Source organism: Carassius gibelio, chromosome B25 (assembly GCF_023724105.1).
Source record: "Carassius gibelio isolate Cgi1373 ecotype wild population from Czech Republic chromosome B25, carGib1.2-hapl.c, whole genome shotgun sequence".
In the NCBI taxonomy this organism is placed as follows: domain Eukaryota; kingdom Metazoa; phylum Chordata; class Actinopteri; order Cypriniformes; family Cyprinidae; genus Carassius; species Carassius gibelio.
Window position 1 is genome coordinate 1,736,025 of NC_068420.1, and position 20,395 is coordinate 1,756,419.

General features: G+C 36.8%; 2 protein-coding genes across 3 annotated transcripts in view; both read right to left on the reverse strand.

Moving 5' to 3' along the window:
- LOC128014659 (hepatic triacylglycerol lipase-like) overlaps positions 1 to 10,558 on the reverse strand; it is a 16,476-nt gene extending 5,918 nt beyond the window's left edge. The window contains exons 1-7 of one of the 2 annotated variants that reach the window (XM_052598367.1): positions 10,416 to 10,558; positions 10,043 to 10,209; positions 8,970 to 9,149; positions 7,653 to 7,770; positions 6,611 to 6,844; positions 1,747 to 1,992; positions 1,003 to 1,117 (exon numbers count right to left, since the gene is read on the reverse strand). In XM_052598367.1, the coding sequence (XP_052454327.1) occupies positions 1,003 to 1,117; positions 1,747 to 1,992; positions 6,611 to 6,844; positions 7,653 to 7,770; positions 8,970 to 9,149; positions 10,043 to 10,209; positions 10,416 to 10,488 (1,133 nt within the window). In that variant the 5' untranslated portion in view covers positions 10,489 to 10,558. The remainder of the gene's footprint in view (positions 1 to 1,002; positions 1,118 to 1,746; positions 1,993 to 6,610; positions 6,845 to 7,652; positions 7,771 to 8,969; positions 9,150 to 10,042; positions 10,210 to 10,415) is intronic. The other variant, XM_052598368.1, reaches the window with a different exon arrangement.
- Positions 10,559 to 12,962: 2,404 nt separating this feature from the next.
- Positions 12,963 to 20,395, reverse strand: part of aqp9a (aquaporin 9a) — an 11,418-nt gene continuing 3,985 nt past the window's right edge. Inside the window, exons 5-6 of the mRNA XM_052598377.1 lie at positions 19,296 to 19,513; positions 12,963 to 13,837 (exon numbers count right to left, since the gene is read on the reverse strand). Of these exons, the coding sequence (XP_052454337.1) occupies positions 13,633 to 13,837; positions 19,296 to 19,513 (423 nt within the window). The 3' untranslated portion in view covers positions 12,963 to 13,632. The remainder of the gene's footprint in view (positions 13,838 to 19,295; positions 19,514 to 20,395) is intronic.

The following is a 20,395-nucleotide window of genomic DNA, read 5'->3' on the forward strand; positions in this document are numbered from 1 at the left end:
AAGGGCCTTTTCAGTTGTTGGGCCAAAACTGTGGAATATTCTCCAAGTTTCCCACTGATTAGTTCCTTCAAGAATCCACATGTTAAAACTTACCTTTTTTAAGGTCATATAATTTTCCTTATAAACTGTTTATTTTATGACTTTTTAGCAAGGTGTGTACAGCACAGTGCTCAACTACTGTTATTTTATTGTGCTTTATAAATACATTTAGATTGATTTAGAATTTCATGAGAAAACACCCAATAAATTGTGGGTATCATAGCTACAAGAATGATTTTGGTTTTATTAGGCTGACCAAATGTGCCATTTTCAGAAGACATGTCCTGGCTAAAATTGCCTAAAATATCCACTTTTTGGTTTTGTTTGCCCTGTATGTATGACAAAGTACGGTGAGAGCTCTAGAGAGCAGACGGCTTCTTGTGTTTGTGAATCGCTCTCACGGTACTCTGATGTCAGACACAGATCGATGTGTTCAGTGCTGCTTCAAGTCAACACTAATATGTTCACGTATTTGCATCGCTTTGACCGTCCTCTGTTGATCCCACCTACTTACACACCACAATTCGTTTGGTCACCCTATTTTTATTAATAATAAAACAATGGCTAATTTTAGGAGGGTAACATGGAATCTCAGAGAGAATATTAGATGCTTTGTTATTAGTTAAATTACTACCAACATCAAAACACATTATTCATTTCAACAGACAAAAACGTTTCACAGGATTATGAATGTACCTAAAAGTGATGCACAGGCTTCCTCTTTTTCTATTCTCTGTACCGGACGGCTGATGTCTTTTAGGGGTATATTTGTCCATGAATAATGATCATTTGCATTCAGCCGCAAACATGAGGAGTGAGGAGGGAGAAGTGTGTTTCAGACTTTTAAATGATGTTTTTTGTGTGTATGTGTATATATATATAGATATATAGGTCCCATATATATGTAATTTAAATCTGTCCATTAGCTCTTGTGTCTTGTGTGTAGTTATCTCTGTGACTCACAGGTTTATGGGTAGCTCTGGGCTCTCTCCTCCGATGCCGTGGAGTGTGACGGACAGCGAGGACTCGAGCGGCTCGATCAGGTTCTTCAGCAGGACTCTGATCTGATAGTGAAACACTGAGAGAGAGAGAATCAGCTTCTTTCTGCTGTGTGAACACATTCACCGACACACTGACCTCTGCTCTCACACACACACACACACACACACACCTCTGTCCTCTCTCTCACACACACACACACACACACACACACACACCTCTGTTCTCTCTCTCACACACACACAAACACACACATGTTCACACACACACACACACACACACACTGACCTCTGCTCTCACACACACACACACACACACCTCTGTTCTCTCTCTCACACACACACAAACACACACGTTCACACACACACACTGACCTCTGCTCTCTCTCACACACACACACAAACACACACATGTTCAGACACACACACTGACCTCTGCTCTCTCTCACACACACACAAACACACACATGTTCACACACACACACACTGACCTCTGCTCTCTCTCACACACACACACAAACACACACATGTTCAGACACACACACTGACCTCTGCTCTCTCTCACACACACACAAACACACACATGTTCACACACACACACACTGACCTCTGCTCTCTCTCACACACACACAAACACACACATGTTCACACACACACACACACTGACCTCTGCTCTCTCTCTCACACACACACACACACACACACACACCTCTGTAGGGCGGCTGGGGTGTGGTTCTGAGGTACAGGCCTGTAGCGCTCCTCCCTGGTCGATCGTGCCGCACATCTAAGCCCAGTGTGTTACAGCGCAGCTGCTTGCAGTCCAGACACAGGCCTCTGCTGAAGGCGCTGTCGTCACGGCAACGGTAGCCTATTAAGGGCTGGCTGGCGTTGATGAGGGAGTCGGTGAAGAGTTTTACGGCACGCTCATGGGCACATTTAATGGTCTTGGGAACTCCTGTAAGACAGAGCGTCTGTGTGAGCAGGTGAGGCGCTGCTTCGCTCTATTTTTAATCATTGGGTGTGTGTAAATATGCACTTGGCAGACATATTTCAGTTGAGTTTGCTGTTTCACATAAGTGCAATGTATAATTAAGAGTGTGTGCCATTAAAAATGTTAAAGCACAGACAGTAAGTACATTTTATTTATATAGCACATTAAACATAACAAAGCTATTGAAAGTCCTGAACAATGTCAAATAAAATTAAAAGAGAAAAGGAAACACAGAAAAGGAACGAGGGACATATAAAAGAGGTGTAAAAACTGGAGGCTTGAAAGCAATGACTGAGGAAGACCTGAGTACAGTGAATTACAGTAATCTAAACGAGAAGTGATAAAAGCATGAATAATATTCTCCAAATGATGAAAAGACAAAAACTATTTAAATTTGGAGATGACCCATAGTTGATAAAAACTATTCCTAACCCATAATTGATAAAAATTATCCCCTAACCCTAACAGAATTAATTTGTCTGGACAAACATAATTCTGAGTCTATGATAACGCCCAGGTTTCTAAACTGTGAAGAAATGGCAGGAAAATAATTTGCCCAGCTCCTTAATAATATGCTTTCTTATTTTGGGGGGACCAAAAGCAATAATTTTTGTTTTGTTCTCATTGAGTTGGACAAAGTTATTTGATAACCATATTTTTATTTCTGAAATACATTCCAGCAATGAATTCCAGCTTTTGGGGCAGCTGTGGCCTAATGGTTAGAAACTTGGACTAGTTATCCAAAGGTCACAGGTTTGAGTCTCGGTGCCAGCAGAAGTTGTAGGTGTGAGGGAGTGAATGAACAGTGCTCTCTTCCTCCCTCAATACTCATGACTGAAGTGCCCTTGAGCAAGGCACTGAAAAGATGAAAAGAAATGAAAAGAACCATTGTGCTTCCTGATAATATCCCCCAGAGGGTCCATATATAAGTTAAAAAGAAGCGGTCCCAGAATAGAGCCCTGAGGTACTCCACTAATTATTGGGGCAGATAATGAGGAAAACTTACAAAAATACCTATCTGTGAGATATGAGCTGAACCATCGTAAGGCTGTGCCCCTGATACTGAACAGATGTTCTAAACGGCAAATAAGAACATTATGATCCATGGTATCAAAGGCAGCTGTAAGATCCAGTAGAATCAATACTGCATTTTTACCGGCATCAACTGCAACCAAAACATAATTTAATGCTTTAAGCAAAGCAGACTCTGTACTCTGATAAGTAGTGAAACCAGATTGGAAAGGTTCTAATAAATTAGCTGTATTTAAGAATGTGATCAGCTGTAACTCTTCAACTTTATCCAAAAGCTTTGACAAAAATGATAACTTTGAGACAGGCCAAAGATTGTTAAAGCAACTTTCATCCAAACCTTGTTTCTTGAGCAAAGGCTGAACAACCGCTTGCTTAAAGCAGTTCAGAACCACACCAGTGTCCAAAGATGAGTTAATCAACACTTGAACACTAGGGACAATTACTGGAAAATCTGCTTTTATGATCACGGAAGGAACAACATCCAGTGAGGAGTTAGTAGACTTTTTTCATTTTGTTAACGAGATGTTGAAAATGGCAAAAAAAAAATGGACTAGCAGGCGAGTTCATATGGAATTACATTTGTTTCAATAAAAATGAACATAACTTTATAAAACTGAATTTAACTTTTTCAGAAAGTTTAAAAAAAAATATGCCATTACAAAAGAAGGATAACAATTAAAAGGAAAAAAAATTAAATCAGTCGCACAAATTTAACAGGCTCTTCAAATATGATTCATTCTTTGTTAATGTTTTTCAAAGATTTGTTTTTGCTAATCATGGATTCTTAATGCATTGCCACAGATTTTGCTTATGCTTTGCAGTTTTTCGTTTGGTGTTTGATACAGACCTCTCATGGGGGCGGACTTAACAGTGATCTACTCTGATTGGATAGTGAGCTTTTGATGGACAGGTGCTCTCTGACCGGGAAGTACAGACTATTGGAAATATTGGAAAGATCTTGCAATGATTAAATCTGGTCTCTACCGCAAAAGTTTGTTTTCACAGACAAAGTAAAAAATTTATTTTAAGCTCATACACAGGTTCTACCCTGTAAAGAAGTTTTTACAAAGATTTAAATCTGACATTGATCTCACATGCTCTTTTTGTTTGAGTTCTGAAGAAACTGTAAACTTATTTTGGTCATGTCACGACACTCAGAAACTTTGGGATGATATTGGTGTGTTTGTCAAGTTAAGATTTTGCCAGGCTTCTCAGTACATATGAAAAACATATTTGGGTATTATGACTCTGACCCCACAAACGAAAATAACAGTTTTGTTATTAATTTAACATTTTTTCCTAAACAAATTTCACATTCACAAATGCAAATTCTCTAACTGCAAACCTGTCTTCTCTATTTCTCTAAAAGAAATGGAAAACTATTTGAATGTAATCTCAGTATCTACTAATAAGAAAGCTATAAGGACTGTTAGATTTGCTCTGCCTTTGATCTCCTTGTGTAATTTTGTTTAGATTTTGGCCCTCATTAGTTCTATTTTATTCCCTTTTTCGTGGTGGATATTATGTGATGCATGTTTATACATTTGTATGTTTTTGTTCTCTGCGTTAATAAAAACAGAAAAAGAAATAAAAAAAGCTCTCGGGGTGATTTGTATGCAATATGTCGTGCCTTGTATTACTAAGTATGTAAATAATATTTGACCTTCGATCGTCTCAGTAAAGATGAGCTCTCAGGAGACACGGAGTGACATCGTTTTCCTCCTCCGCTTGTCCTTCAAGGCAGCTTGAAGTAAGCTTGTGTTACTGAAGTAACATCAATACAAGTTTTTCGTTACAGTGTGCTACAGTTTGTTGCAGGTTATTATTGTCATTCAGTAACACAAGCTTACTTCAGGCTGCCTTGAAGGACGAGCTCATCTTTACAGACTGAGACGATCAAAGGTCAAATATTATTTACATATTTAGTAATACAAATCACAACGAGAGCTTTCCAATATGCACGCCACTGAGTTGCATCTGTACTTCTCGGTCATAGAGCACCTTTCAATCAAAAGCTCATTATCCAATCAGAGTAGACCCCGCCCCCACGAGAGGTTTGTGTCAAAACACCAAATGAAAAACTGGCAACCGTAAGAGAAATCTGTGGCAATGCATTCAGAATCCAAGATTAGCGAAAACGAATCTTAACAAAGAATGAAGCATATTTGAAGAGCCTGTTACATTTGTGCAACTGAGTTCATTTGTTTTCTTCTTTTGTAATGGCGTATTTTTGATAGTTGATTTCTGAAAAAGTTACATTCAGTTTTATAAAGTTTTGTTCATTTTTATTGAAACAAATGTAATTCCATAAGTTCAAAGACAGGTCTGAGAGCTGTAATGTAAAAGATAAGTGAATGGCACTCATTTTGTCAACAAAAAATGTCAAACATTTCTCAAAGAGCCCTGCTGACGGCTCCCTAGAAAACTGGGAATTCAGATTAATTACTGAATTTATTGTGGAGAATAAAACCCTAGGTCTATGACAGTGTGTGGTAATCAGTTCTGAAAAATATTTTGATCTAGCTAATTTAACAGCGCTCTGAAACTTAAACAGACACAAGACACAGTAAGACGATCATGCTTCCATCTCCTCTCTGCTTTACAGAGTGAGCGTTTTCATCCAACCAGTACTACGATTTTATCTTTACTTACAAGTTTCATTTGAAAATGAGCGATAGAATCTAAGATATTAGAAACTTGGTTTCCAGTACAAATATCTAAATATTATTTGTATTCAAGATATATTCACTCGATTACCAAAATGACTTAACATATTAAGTTTTGTTTTTTGCAAAATGTATCAACCTTATGTATGTTTTTGCTTAAAAAAGTAATAATAATTGTTAGCAGGGCAAGAAAAATAATATTGTTTCCCTTTGAATTCCAATTATTGTTCTTATCCCACTGGCAGATTTTTCATAAGAAAAAATGAACAACATTTCAATATTTTTTTATACATTGCTTAATATCATAAGTAATTTTGCTAATCATGATTCAAGATACTTTAAATATTTTCACTAGAAAATGGGGAAGATAACCATAATAATTTTTTTTATATATGATATTTTCATGTTAACTTCAGTTACAGTTTAGTAATTCTGTTGATATTTGTTGTCATTATTATTACTTTTTGTTGTTTTCAATGCAAGCATGTCTATATAGTTTTTATACAGTTTTGTATTAATTTTACTTTTATTTATTTTAGTCATCAAGTTAAACTAGATGAAACTAGCTTAAAATTATTTTACAAATTTAAATGTTATATTTTAAGTTAAAAAAAAATTGTTTTTAGTTTTAGTTAATATATAACAGTGGTTCATATTCAGTTTATATTTGGTTCATATATGATATAGTTAGTCTGCTGTGCATTGGATTCTTCAGTCGCAAAGACATATTCCTCATTCAGCTGCTTCTGAATCCTCTTTCAAAAACTTAAAAATATGTCTGCGTTTTGTGCAATTAATCCAAAACTCAAGAACACATCCAGTTTGTTTGGCCTCTTATATAAATAAATGCAAATGAAATGTGTGCATGTTTTGTCCAGCTGTACCTTGCAGGCCGTACTGGAAGACGTTGCTGTAAATGTCCAGCATCTTGCAGCCGGGCTGAAAGGAGCCTCCGTTGGGGTAGAAGTCCACGTGAGCGACGCTCTGCTTTATTCCCACTCCTGGCATGATGCTGGAGCCGGTGAAGGTGTGGACAGCGTCCACGAACTGAGCGTCATCCGGAGACAGTCTGTCAAACGCCGGCAGACCCTCGAAGTGTGGCCCGGCCGGATCCAGACCTTCAGCAAACACACAAACACTTCATGTGCTTCGTCCAAACCCAATGATCTGGACTCTGGAAGAATGCAGGCATCTCTCTACCTATCTGAGTCATTTCAATTCCTCTTCATTTGTATAATTAAAACCTCCCAGCTTTCCTCCATGTCTCCACTCTGCGTGTTGTGTGCACCTGTTGTTTATGAGTTTTTTAATACCAGAACAAATAATGGGATGGTTTTTGCCACATGGACTTACACTTCATGTAGTAACTTCTGTTGTGATTGGTCGCACGCACAGCAACAGATTCAACACATCCACAATGATTCAGGCTTAACAGATATAATGATACAATAATACATACTGATGCTTCTGTTTGGCACACTGTAATTGAGTTTGTTTATCTGTTATGTGACACACTATGTTTCATTTGAAGCACTCTTTAGGGTCATAATGTTCTGTAATTGTATTAATAATGTATTTTTACATAAATTGGTTTTTATTCCAAAAAATATTTTAAATTATGGAATTTTGAATGGGTTTATAGAGACATAAATATGACAAAATGCTCTGATTTAGAATGATTTGTGTAAATCTGAATTATAGTGTGATTTAACAAATCTAATTCCCATCAGCTGAGGTCATATAATTGGACTTCAAACATTCAGCTGTGTATTGTGATGAATTCTGAAGGTAATGCTTTTCTAGCATGGGTGTGCTTGTGGCTCTGATGTTCATGGTTCATGTTCGTCTGAGACAGAGTAACAGTCACTGAGATAAATATCCAGATCTGTTCAATCCTGTCTGATCACGTGCATGGCTTCATCTTACCGGTAATACGGCCCACTTTCCTCAGCCCTCTGAAATGACTTCCAGCGAATCCGGCCACATGCGCTCCCAGACTGTAGCCGATCAGATGGACGTCATTCATGGAGAGCTCAGCCACTTCCTGTCGAGGGAGGAAGTATCATCAGGTTCAATCTTAGGTAAAAATATCACAGCCTTTCAGAGTCGCACTGCACTCGTTTATAATGTACTCGTTTTTAACATTATTAAAAGTACACACTGACTGGAATACACTTGCTGGTTTGCCATTTAAACGCACATTTTTTGCTTTAATTTATTTTCAATAAATCTAAACCTACTGCTGCTTTCAGTATGGATATAAAAGTCACACAATTTGATATTCAAACTCACATTTGACACTTTTAACTTTGAATAAGATAATCAGTACCTGAGATTATCATTTCCACAGATTGTTTGCTGTTGTTCCAGCGACTGGTTAGGACAAAAAGATTAACATGGAAAAGATCTCGATATCGCGTATTGTTAGGACATGGTGTTTTACATTGTTATTCATACATTGTTCACAGAGAATTTGTATTCTGAAACGTTTTAGTTGTATGTTCACCTAAAGTTTCTTAAATATAGCTTCTTGTTTCATAATGTTGAGAAAACATTCTAAAGTAACTTTCCAATGTTCTCAAAATGATACAATGGAATGTTCGCTTGACATTCTAAACATTTTTATTTAGCCTTGTTCAGCCACTTTTGACTGAAGAATTAATATATATATATATATATATATATATATATATATATATATATATATATATAATTTCTTTTTATTTATTTTTTATTTTTACCTCATCAGAATGGTCCGAAACCTGGTAAAAAGGTTTTGGCATTCCCAATGTATAAAAAACACATTGACATGATTCAAAAACTTTGGATGGTCCTGAAACTAATTTGTCACACTGAATTGTTTGCAGTCAAAAATGGGAGCTAAATTTAGTGAATACTTTGAATCTGAAAAACTAATTTTTTGAGATGTCAACCTCAACTTTTGAACACAACTTGTTTAGATATATGCCTTTGATTTCCATACATGTTACTGTAATATTAAATTAGTAGCTACATGTAATATTATTTTCATAATAATGAACATTATTTGTCTTTTTTTTAGCTTTTTAGCTTTTTCCATAATGCAATAGCAGAATATATAAATTAGAATAGAATAATATATATTGGAGCTTGACCTTGTCCCAGGTTTACCCAACTATGATGACTTCCCCTTCAGAGAACCCCAGAAATAAGGTTTGTTCTGGATTTGGTTTAACAAATGTTTCCGCTGAAGTCCCTCATTACCTCCAGCCATTTGAGCAGCGCGGCCACGTCCCGCCCCACCTGTCTGCTATTCTTGGCTGCGACTGGATACGGCTGAAGTGCCAGCTTCCTCCAATCACTGATGAACACATTGACCCGCTCGAGCCGGAGCTTCAGTGCAGAAGCCAGATTGAAGATCCAGGGCTCCATGCGTCCATTCATCTGAGAGCAGCAGGAAAGCTGACGTCACTTACACTCAATCATGCAGCAAAACAAAGCCAACACTAAGTGTTTGTCCATTTCCTCCGTCTGGAGGAACTTCCTGTCTGCTCTACATGTTTATTGACTCATGAACTGAGTTGTAAAGCAGCGATATACACTGTCTAACAGGAAGTAAACACAGATATGATCCCGTTTTGCTTGAGAAACAGCTCTGTGAGCATTAAACAGATTGGTTTCTATAGTAGGAACCTTCATAAAAGTGCTGGTCTCACTGAGCTCTGATTTTCTGCAGGCTTTATGAAGGTAGATTTATGTTTATTGAAGACATTTTCTAAAACAATAGAGATGGAAAATCAAATGGAACACTATATAAATCTGAGTCGACTTAATGAGTTGTATTAGCATAAGAATTCAACTTCTAACTAATTTCCTTTAGATTTAAAGCATTTTATGAAAACATCTTAAGTCTTGAATTTCTCTGTTCCCAAATGCTAGAATACTGGAATATCTTCTACTGTTTCTTCTGATCACACTGCATTACAAATATGCAAATATCTGCCCGAGGAATCAGAAACAGGTCTTCATTCCCTACTGACAGATATTTAGGGCCCAAGCCCTAAGGGCCCTATTGCTCTTCTGAGGTTTATTCTTGTTATTTGTGCTAATCTTGTTCTTGTAAATGTTTCTGGGTTTTAGGATTCTTAGATATTTTGTATTCTAAAACAAGACTAAAACTGACAAAGATATTCATTCTATGCAGTGCATGCAAAATGGAATGACGTAACTTTATAAATTTAAGAGTTTATGCTCTCAACTGAGATCTTTATTTGTGGAGGGGTTAATTGAGACTTCTTAAGAGCCACATAAAGCATGTTCTGTGTTGTTTCTCTCACCGTCCATCCGTGTATAATCAGCACCAGTGGGTCACTGTGGTTGTAAGCACATCTGTGGAGAGTTTCTGACCGGAACGGGACCACGGCGCAAGTCTCCTCAAACACACTGCCCTCATGATACAGATGGAAGCTGGACTTTAGCACCGTCTTTACTGGAGGAGTCTCTGCTAAAATTAAACCCAGATGTGTAATTTCAGAGCACGAAGCCCCATCCCGTCACACTGTCCTGCGGCTTTCAGGACTTTCTGTGGCAAACGTTCAAAGAGCTTCTCTGAGAACATGCAATTAGAGAGTGAAGTTTGCTGTGTCAGTCTAAAATACGAGCTCCATGGCATGCTTTAACCGGCTGGTGGATCAGGACGCATGCTCTTACCTGTAAAGTTAGTATCTCCTCTGACAGACGCTGTGACAGCACTCATGAGGAGTAAAGCTCTCAGGACTCTCATGATCTTCTGCAGGGTTCAGGAGTTTCTGCTGTGGATCTGCTCTTCTGCTCCTCGAGGACGAGAGTCTGACTGAAGAGAGAGAGAGAGAGAGCGGGGCGGAGCCTGAAAGACTCTCTGCTCCGATTGGCTGCTGGCTTCAGCACAGTTTGAAGAGGGAAAGTACAGTGGTTTAACTGGAATGATAAAACTACCACTAAAAACATTCTGCAGTTTTACTTGATCTCCATTAGTTGGACAAATACTTCTCCTGCATGAGATCTCCTTCAGAAGAATGACATCTCAGATGTTAGTCTCAATAGCTCTTTTCACTCTGATCAGGTTCAGGATGAGTGTCTGATTCATTGTTTTATTGGAAATAGATCATATCTGTCAACTGAGCTCAAGCCAACACTTGTTCCAAACAGAGACTTCCAGTAAGCTGAAAGTGAAAGCAACATTTAATATGTATCACACTTATTAAAGTCATCTGAAACTGAACAAGAAATTGTACTCCTAAAAAAAAAAAAAAAGAGCATTTTAGGATTTTACCAAAAAGATTACTAAAAGTAACACTAACCATAACTGTCATACACCGCTTTAAATCAAACACAATGTCCTTCTTGGTTGGTTTTACTAAACTAGCAGTACAGCTGTACACCATGTAGACCTGTGTAATCTGGACTAGTCATGTGTCGTGTCTACAGTGTGTGTTTTTATTAAAAGGATCCCCATTAGCTACAGCCATGCTGCAGCTAATCTTCCTGGGGTCCTGAAAAATATATACATAAACAAAAGGAAAAATAAATCATTAAAAAATACAACAAATAAATGGAAAAGATAAATACACATACACATATACACATACATATATATACACATATCAAAGTACATATGTACCCTCATACGGGCATGAAATATACACACATATAAAAACACATTCGTACACGTACGCCTATATATATATATATATATATATATATATATATATATATATATATATATATATATATATATATATATATATATATATATACCTACACATGTTCACACACGAAAATAAATAAATCTAAACAGTCAGATGTATTATTTTTATAGATCCTGTTTTACATATAATTTAAATTTATTGACATTGTCAGTAAGTATAATATGCATTGGTAGTTTATTCCATTCCTTCATACCTCTGAACATAACAGTGTTTTTTATGGCATTTGTTCTTGCTATGGGTCAGGTGAAGTTGCCTTTAGTTGCATGTCTGGTGCTATACTGATGATTGTCTACACTAAAAGAAAGATACTTAAACAAAACAGAAGGCAATTTTGAAATGGAAATGTTTCTTATGAAAATTAACAGTGAATACAACAGTCTATCTTTGACCAACAACCAGTTAAGATTAATGTGCATTAATATAATATTTCTCCTATAGCTGCACCTAAGTGCTACACGAGCAGCTGATTTGATTCAATCTACTACATATTGTAATTCTATATTTAAAACAGTTTTTAGTTCCATTTGTGTACTTGCTGATGTATATATAGTTGAATCATCAGCGTACATGACGATTTTAGCATTATGTAAAGTGTATGGTAAATCATTCGTAAAAATACTAAATAATAATGGACCCAGACAACTGCCTTGGGGTACGCCACATGTGATTTTTCTGATACCTGAGAGACTGCCATTAAAAAACACTGTCTGTGTTCTGTTTGACAAATAACTGTACATCCATGTGATTGCTGACTGCTCAAAACCATAACAAGATAATTTTGTTAATAACAGTTTGTGATCTATGATGTCAAAAGCAGCAGAAAAATAAAAAAATACAGCACCAATAATATTTCTCTTTTCAGTCTCTCTAAGCCAATCATCAGACATGTGAGTCAGAGCAGTGGCAGTGGAGTGACTTTTTCTGTATGCATGCTGAAAATCTGTTAATAAATCATTTGTATAAAAATAGTTGTTAATTTGATCATATACTATAGATTCCATTATTTTAGATAATACAGGTAATATACTTATCGTGCGACTGTTGGGACCAGAGAAAGGCAATTTCTTATCTTTGGGCGGAGGAACTATTTTAACCTGCTTCCAAGCACGTGGGCAGGTACAGCAGTACAGCTGAGGTTAATGATGTGGGTTAGAACAGAGTCAGCAGCTAGTTTAAGAAGCCTGCTGTCAAGCAGTCAGTGTATGTGTTAAATGACCTAGAAATAAAAAGACTAAAATAAAAATAAAAACTGAAGTTAACTGGAAAACTAAAACTAACAAACAAAATCATTGACAATAAGCTATACAATAATTAAAAAGACAAACAAACTGAATTAAAAAAGCCAAATCGACCTGTAATAACATAACATGACAATTTCTTCAGTGTTTATGGAGAGGATTGTCTTCATCTGTTGTTCACGCTCAGGAGACAGCAGCAGATCTGTCCAGACATGAACAGAACATACACATTCAAACATCTGTTTGTAAGCAAAACAAATCTGCTAAAAAAGTTCAGCAAAAGTTCAGTTTATTTCAGCAAAAAACACAAATATACAGTTGAAGTCGCAGGATTTCATCATTACAAAAGATCTACTTTTTATGAAAGACTTTCAAAAACAAGTCAATAAAAGAAGCATGATCTACAAACACATGAACATAAATATCACAGACAATATATAAATGACAACAAGGTTAAATAAAACTTACATTTAAAAACTCAGCAATGGTGATCTAGTGGAAAATCTTTCATAGACAAATGCAAATCTTTGCCATGAACAATTACGTGCTCAGACAAGGCCGTTTCATGATCAGTGTTATCAGTGCGCTTCTGTTTGGTGATTCTTAATCTGAACAGAGTTCCTAACAGGACCTTGATGCATTTCCATCACTTTAAAGTTATAAAAGCCATTGAATTGAGTGCTTTGGGAAATATTAACCATCAGCAAAATACATTCTAATGTTATGTGCAATGGGGGATTATGGGAAAGAGGGGTTTACAGATTTTAAGCTTGTATTTAGTTAAAACACATGAATAATTTAATGAAAACCCATACATTGTCTGAGCTGTGAAGGTGGATGGAGGTCTGCTGGTGTCACTGATGTGTTTACTCATGTAAACAGCATCTGAAAATGAGTTTACTGGCTTTATTTCATGACAGGAATTCTACTGATCTCAGGTGTCTAGCTCATGTTGATCATCTCGTATTTGTCTTTCAGGCTGCTGTCCTCGTCTTCCTCCTCATCCTCTTCTTCCTCAGGTTCTTCGTGAGGTTTGTCATTGTGGTTGGTGTGATGAAGCTCGATTAACAGGAAGTAGATCACAGCACCAGCGATGCCCCCTACCAACGGCCCAGCGACAGGTATCCACCACCAGTAATCTGCAGTGCTGCATAACACACACACACACACACACCAATGTATCACCAAATTAACACAATATTTCGCTGAACCATCATAATATATCACCAAATCATCATAATTTAACACTGAATCATTACAATATATCATCAGAATATAATCACAGAAACATCATTATATGTCATCAAATCATCATATCACATAGAGCTGCTCAATTATGGCAGAAATCATTATAAGAATTATTTTGGTCAGTATTGTAATCATGACTATTTAAAACTATGAGTGGGCCACATAAACAAAACTTTATACAAGTAATTTATTTAAAGATAGTGATATATATCAAATATATATTTTCTGTATATTTTCTACATTTTAGAAACCAATTCCACAGCAGAATACTAGGGTAACTCATATTAGTAAAGACTAAAGTCCATAAAAATTATTTGAAATATTTAAACTGTCAGTAATACAATAATAAGAAAAAAGCAAAGGACAAATATAATAGAAAAAAAGATACAAATAGTCATCATAATATATCATCAAATTATCACAATGTCACCAAAATGTCATAAAATGTCACTAAACTGTCATAACATACCACTGAATTATCAACAGCATAATGTTTTACTGAATCATAGTAGTATCAGAATAATCATAATATATCACTGAATCATAATGTATCACCAAATTATCACAATATATCAGCAAATCATCATCTATCACCAAATCATCACAATGTATCACCAAATCATCATACCATATAGCTGAGTCATCACAATAGGCTTTAAGATGGTTTATAATCTAAATGTTAGAGTCTAAATGTTACGACTTTGTCTATTGAAACTGAGAATCACCTCAATTAATACCAGTAAAGTATGGAGTTCTGCAAGGATCTGTCTTAGGTCCTCTGCTATTTTCAATATACATGCTGCCCCTTGGTAATATTAGAAAAGATTGGATTAGTTTCCATTGTTATGCTGATGATATATTAAATATATATTTAAAAAATACCAGATGAAACATCTAAATTACCTACAATAACTACATTATGTAAAATAAATCTGGATAAGATATTATTCCTTATTGGACCCAAAAAAACAGTACACATAATATCTTAGACTACAGTTTGCATCGAAATGGGTGTACTGTCGCTTCCACTTCAGTTAGTTACATTAGACAGCAACTTGAAAATCATATTTCCCATGTTAGAAAACGTCATTCTTCCATCTTAGACACATTACCAAGCTACGAATCATGTTACATGTTCATGATGCAGAAAAGATAGTTCATGCATTCATGACATCTAGACTCAACTATTTGGGAAGTCGTGGCCTAATGGTTAGAGGGTTGGACTCCCAATCGAAGGGTTGTGAGTTCTAGTCTCGGGCCGGATGGAATTGTGGGTGGGGGGAGTGCATGATCAGTTCTCTCTCTACCTTCAATACCACGACTTAGGTGCCCTTGAGCAAGACATCGAACCCCCAACTGCTCCCCGGGCGCCGCAGCATAAATGATGAACACTGCTCCGGGTGTGTGCTCACAGTGTGTGTGTGTGTGTGTTCACTGCTCTGTGTGTGTGCATTTCGGATGGGTTAAATGCAGAGCACGAATTCTGAGTATGGGTCACCATACTTGGCTGAATGTCACTTCACTTTTTCACTTTTGTAATGCACTGCTAACTCGTTTTCCTACATCTTTAATAAACAAGCTACAAGTAGTCAAAAATTCAGCGGCTAGAGTCCTTACCAGGGCTCTCATTTATATACTTTTCATACACACAAAATAGGCATTTGAAATTGTGTATGCAATTTTGTACGCACATATCATGATTTTTAAAATATCTGGGGTAAATATTCACGCATCTTACGGACGTGTGCACATTCTTTTTCCTGGCTTAAGAAAAGTAATGAAGTAAGGAACGATTTTAAAATCTGCTTTCATTTCAATATACACAGTGCTTAATTTGTAAATTGCGAGGTCCCGGAACAAAGCGGGGTAACGGATCCAGCATGTGATTACAGGAGGGAGAGGTAACGGAACACCCACGCAACAGCTGGATCAGTTTAAGTGATTAAGGTCGTGTAAGGTCGTGAATAACATGGAAATGCCATGCTATTTTAAAACAACAATTTCCAGGACTAAAAACGATTTGAAAAAGTTGTGGAATTTTATTTTTCAAATCTCTGTGTAATAGAGTTATATTTAATCAGGTCCTAAATTTCTGGGTGTAGCTATATCGCATGGTTTTAATAATTCTCGCAGCTTTCAAGTTTATAATGAGGGAAATTCCTGCATTTATTCAACATAGGTTTGAATTATAAAATAAATCAACACAAACTATTGGATTAAATCAGTCATTCGAACCCAGTCTTCGAATCCACAAACTCTCTCGGAGCGCGTTTCTCATCAGCACATCTTGTCTGTACTAAAGCGACCTGCTGCGCGCTGCAATACAAGACTCACATTTCGTTTGGGACAGCTGACAGAACTGTCACTGACAGAACTGTCGTTCGGGTATCCAGTGAAACACAGGATCCAGAGCGATCCAGTTGCAGTATGTCTTTATTAGGGATAATCCAAATCATAATCCAAACAAGCCAGGTTCATCCAAATGAACAAACAAGGAAGGGACAGGAAGAGAACAGGAACAGAAAGAGTAACAGGAACTCGGAATGTGAGGACTCGGGAGACGAGAAGACTGGGTGCAGCAGGAAATGGAAGGAAGGACTCCATGCAGACAACAGGAAAAGACTGGTAAATATAGGGAGGCTAATGACTAATAAGTTAAGGCACCTGGTGCAATTAGCAGGAGTGCAATTACTGTGATGAAGGGACAAGGCTAATGGGAATTGTAGTGCCTACGGTGAGGTGCCTAAGGGGAAGTGAGCCCACTAGTGGACACCCAGGTAAACAGAGACCAGACAGCGTGACAAAAACCTACTTCTCCAGTCTTCAAGCACACACAAACAATAGCCTTAACAGACAATGTTTGAGTAAAGAAAATGCTGTACTATTCAAACAGTTATTTGTTTACCCTTGCTTTGCTGATATATGGAGATCTGTCTTGAGGCTGTGCACACGCCTTCAATCTCAATGAAGGCGCATGAATTGACGAAGTTTCGCGGGAGCTTGAGGATCAAATGGGATTACGAAGTATTACAAGCTCATTTAAATACTTATCATTGGTTAAATATTTTTAAAACCCTGTGATTTTAAATAGATATTGGATCATTTTTCACAGCACATATTTGGCTATTCTCCGTCTGCCATACGGAAACCCCACCCCTGGAGGAGGGGGATCCGCCAAACTGAGGTGCCGGATCGGATTTCGGAGGTGCCGGATCCGGCTTGTTCCGGGACAAATTAAGCCCTGAATATACACATTTATATTAAATATTCCACCCTCATTCATGGAGATAAGCACTGAAAATACATAAAGTCATTAGGCAGAAGTTAAACAAAAATTATATGAATTTAGACATATTTAGCGGATGTTCTTGAACACATTTTTTGTGGCATGCTGTTTTAATGACAGTGTGGAGTGCTATAGATGCACAATAATTCATCTTTAAACTAAACTTTAAATCACAGCTGCACTGAGGTGTTGATGTCGTAAAAAGTAATCTCTAGAACATTATGAAAAATACTACTGTATTTGAAGGATACAAAGAAAATTGTAGTGCGAATGTTTTCTTTTTAAAATAGGCTACTTTGTCAGTGACGAGCTGAGTCAGACAATTCTATTTACATGTATTATTTGGCCACTGGAAAGCACTATATTCAAAACAAAACGAACTATATTCAAAAATATTTATCTGAGAGCTATTTAAAGAGTTTTGTTTTTAGGGATTTAGATTTTTAGATATTTATGCTAAAACATAACAAGGATACTGGAAGATTTTTAGCAATGAAAATTATGTATGACACAAATAGCATTTATAGTCCTGATCTCATATTTCCTTAACGTCTTGTACCTTAAAACAATGTTAAATATGGTGTCAAGTGGATGGGAATATGCATAGAAATTATATGCAGATGAGGTTATGCATAGTAAAACAAGGCGTTGTAAGCTCCATACATAGTGATTTCAGGGAGGAATCGAGGTGGAGAAGCACGTATGCACAATCTTCACCTTACTGGGATTTATAAAGGTTTTTTTGTCCAGATACTGGTGTACACATGGTTTTATAAATCTGAAAACTTTTTTTGCGTATGCAAAATCTAACTTTTGTGCATACGTAAAGTTTTAGGATGAAATCTATGGAAAGTTTTATAAATGAGACCCCAGGTCAAGAAAATATGATCATATTACCCCAATTTTACAGTCTCTGCACTGGCTGCCTATTAGGTTCCAGTAACAGTTACAAATTTCATTACTATCCCTATAAGGCCCTAAATGGTTTAGCTCCTCGTACCTAACTAGCCTTCTACCATGTTACAATCCATCACGCTCCCTAAGGTCACAAAACGCTGGACTTTTGGTAGTTCCTAGGATAGCAAAGTCCACTAAAGGAGGTAGAGCTTTTTTTCACATTTGGCTCCCAAACTCTGGAATAGCCTTCCTGATAATGTTCGGGGTTCAAACACACGCTCTCTGTTTAAATATTGGAATACATAAGATTAATGAATGTTCAGAATATTTTTTAATGAGTAATGAATTAACTAATGTTAACTAATGAAGCCCTAATGTAAAGTGTGAACGAACAATAAAGAATCAAAACACTTTCATAAAATATCTAGGACATGTTGTAGTCCAGATTAACATGAAAATAAAAATGAAAATAAATAGCATATTAAGTCTAAATATTTATGTATTTGGTCGCTGTAATGAACACTATAGCAAATCCACAAATCTGAATGGCTATTTTAAATTATTTAATTATTATGAATTATTATATTAAAAAAATTTGCACAGCTGGTTTATTTATGGGGTTTCCAGAGTAAAAGCTGCATTTTCTGAAGTTTAGCGCCATCTGTTGTCAGAGGGTGAATGTATTTTCATTCAGTGTGTCTGTCACGTGTTCCCTCTTTTCTTATTTTGCCTGTTTGTTTACATAAGAGTGGCACACACGTCTTTCAAGCAGCATACAGAAGTGTTGTGCATTTTGACCAGTTGAAGGGAATAGTATTCTTAAAATACATTCCAAATTCTGAATAATCTGTAATAAATTATTATACACAGTATTTAGAAGTGCCCACGATAGCAATATTGTGCATATTCATTACCGTGATATATCTGATTCATTACCTGAACACACTCGATCCGGAACTCCTGATCACACTCGCACCTGAACACACTCACACCTGATCACACTCACACCTGATCACACTCGCACCTGAACACATTCGCACCTGATCATACTCACACCTAATCACTCTCACACCTGATCACACTCGCACCTGAACACACTCGCACCTGAACACACTCGCACCTGATCACACTCACACCTAATCACTCTCGCACCTGAACACCAGGTAACTCATACCTGAACACCTCCATTCCCCATCCGGCAGCAGCAGTAAAGAGGCGAGGGCCCAGGTCTCTGGCGGGGTTCAGAGGGTAACCACAGTTCAGCCCCATAGAAACACTGATGCCCAGCAGGATCAGACCCACAGCCAGTGGCTCCACGCCTCGAGGAGCACCGATGTTCCTGCCGTCCACAACCGCTAGAATACACAGGACCAGCATTCCTGTCCCCACCACCTGATGGACAGACAGAGATCAGTAATCAGCGTTCACTAACCTAACCTAGTCTCAGCCTCAGACGTCATGCCAACGAACCCCTGGATCAACATCTTATACATATGGCACACAAAAATGGAAAACCCTACAGTAGTTTCAAAACAACATCAGACTGTTTAGATTATACAGGATTTCCAGGATTTAACGTCTGCCTGGAAACAAAAATGCTGTGATGCCAAACCCTTCATGAAAGAAGAAAGCCATCTTTAGCCATCAGTCTGAAGGTCTGTCTACGTGAGTCTAAACCTAACCTGACCTAAACCTGAACTTCAGCTGAGCTCGTCATTCCTCTAGACTCCTGGGATATTTAGGAAATAATTGAAAGTAGAATGTTGTTCTGATTTCTTTTATTATTATTATTATTATTCAGATCCACCATGCATATGCAAAATATTTAGACTTAAATTTAAGATGTATTTGAATTGTATATAAAATTTCCATGCAACATAAAAATGAAATTAATATTATGCATATTCGTCAGACATACATCAATGAAAATGGTCAGATTTCTGCACTCCAAAAGTCATGGTACAGTTCATATTTAATTATTTTAATTGATTAGCAAGCTTTTTTTTAATATATATATACATTTAGCAAATATATATTTTATTTATGTATGCTTAACATTAAGATGTCAGTTTGTTCATGTTAAAACTTTATAATGAAAATTTTATATGCAATTCAAAAACATTAATCTTAAATTTAGGCATCAGTTGTTTATTGAGCAATCCAAAGCATGACATTTTTATTAGGAACAGAAGGAGGTGAATTAATTCATGGGTTCACATCTGAATTGGGGTGTTTCTGCTTGGAAATGTTCAGTCGATCGATGTGTATTAGTCA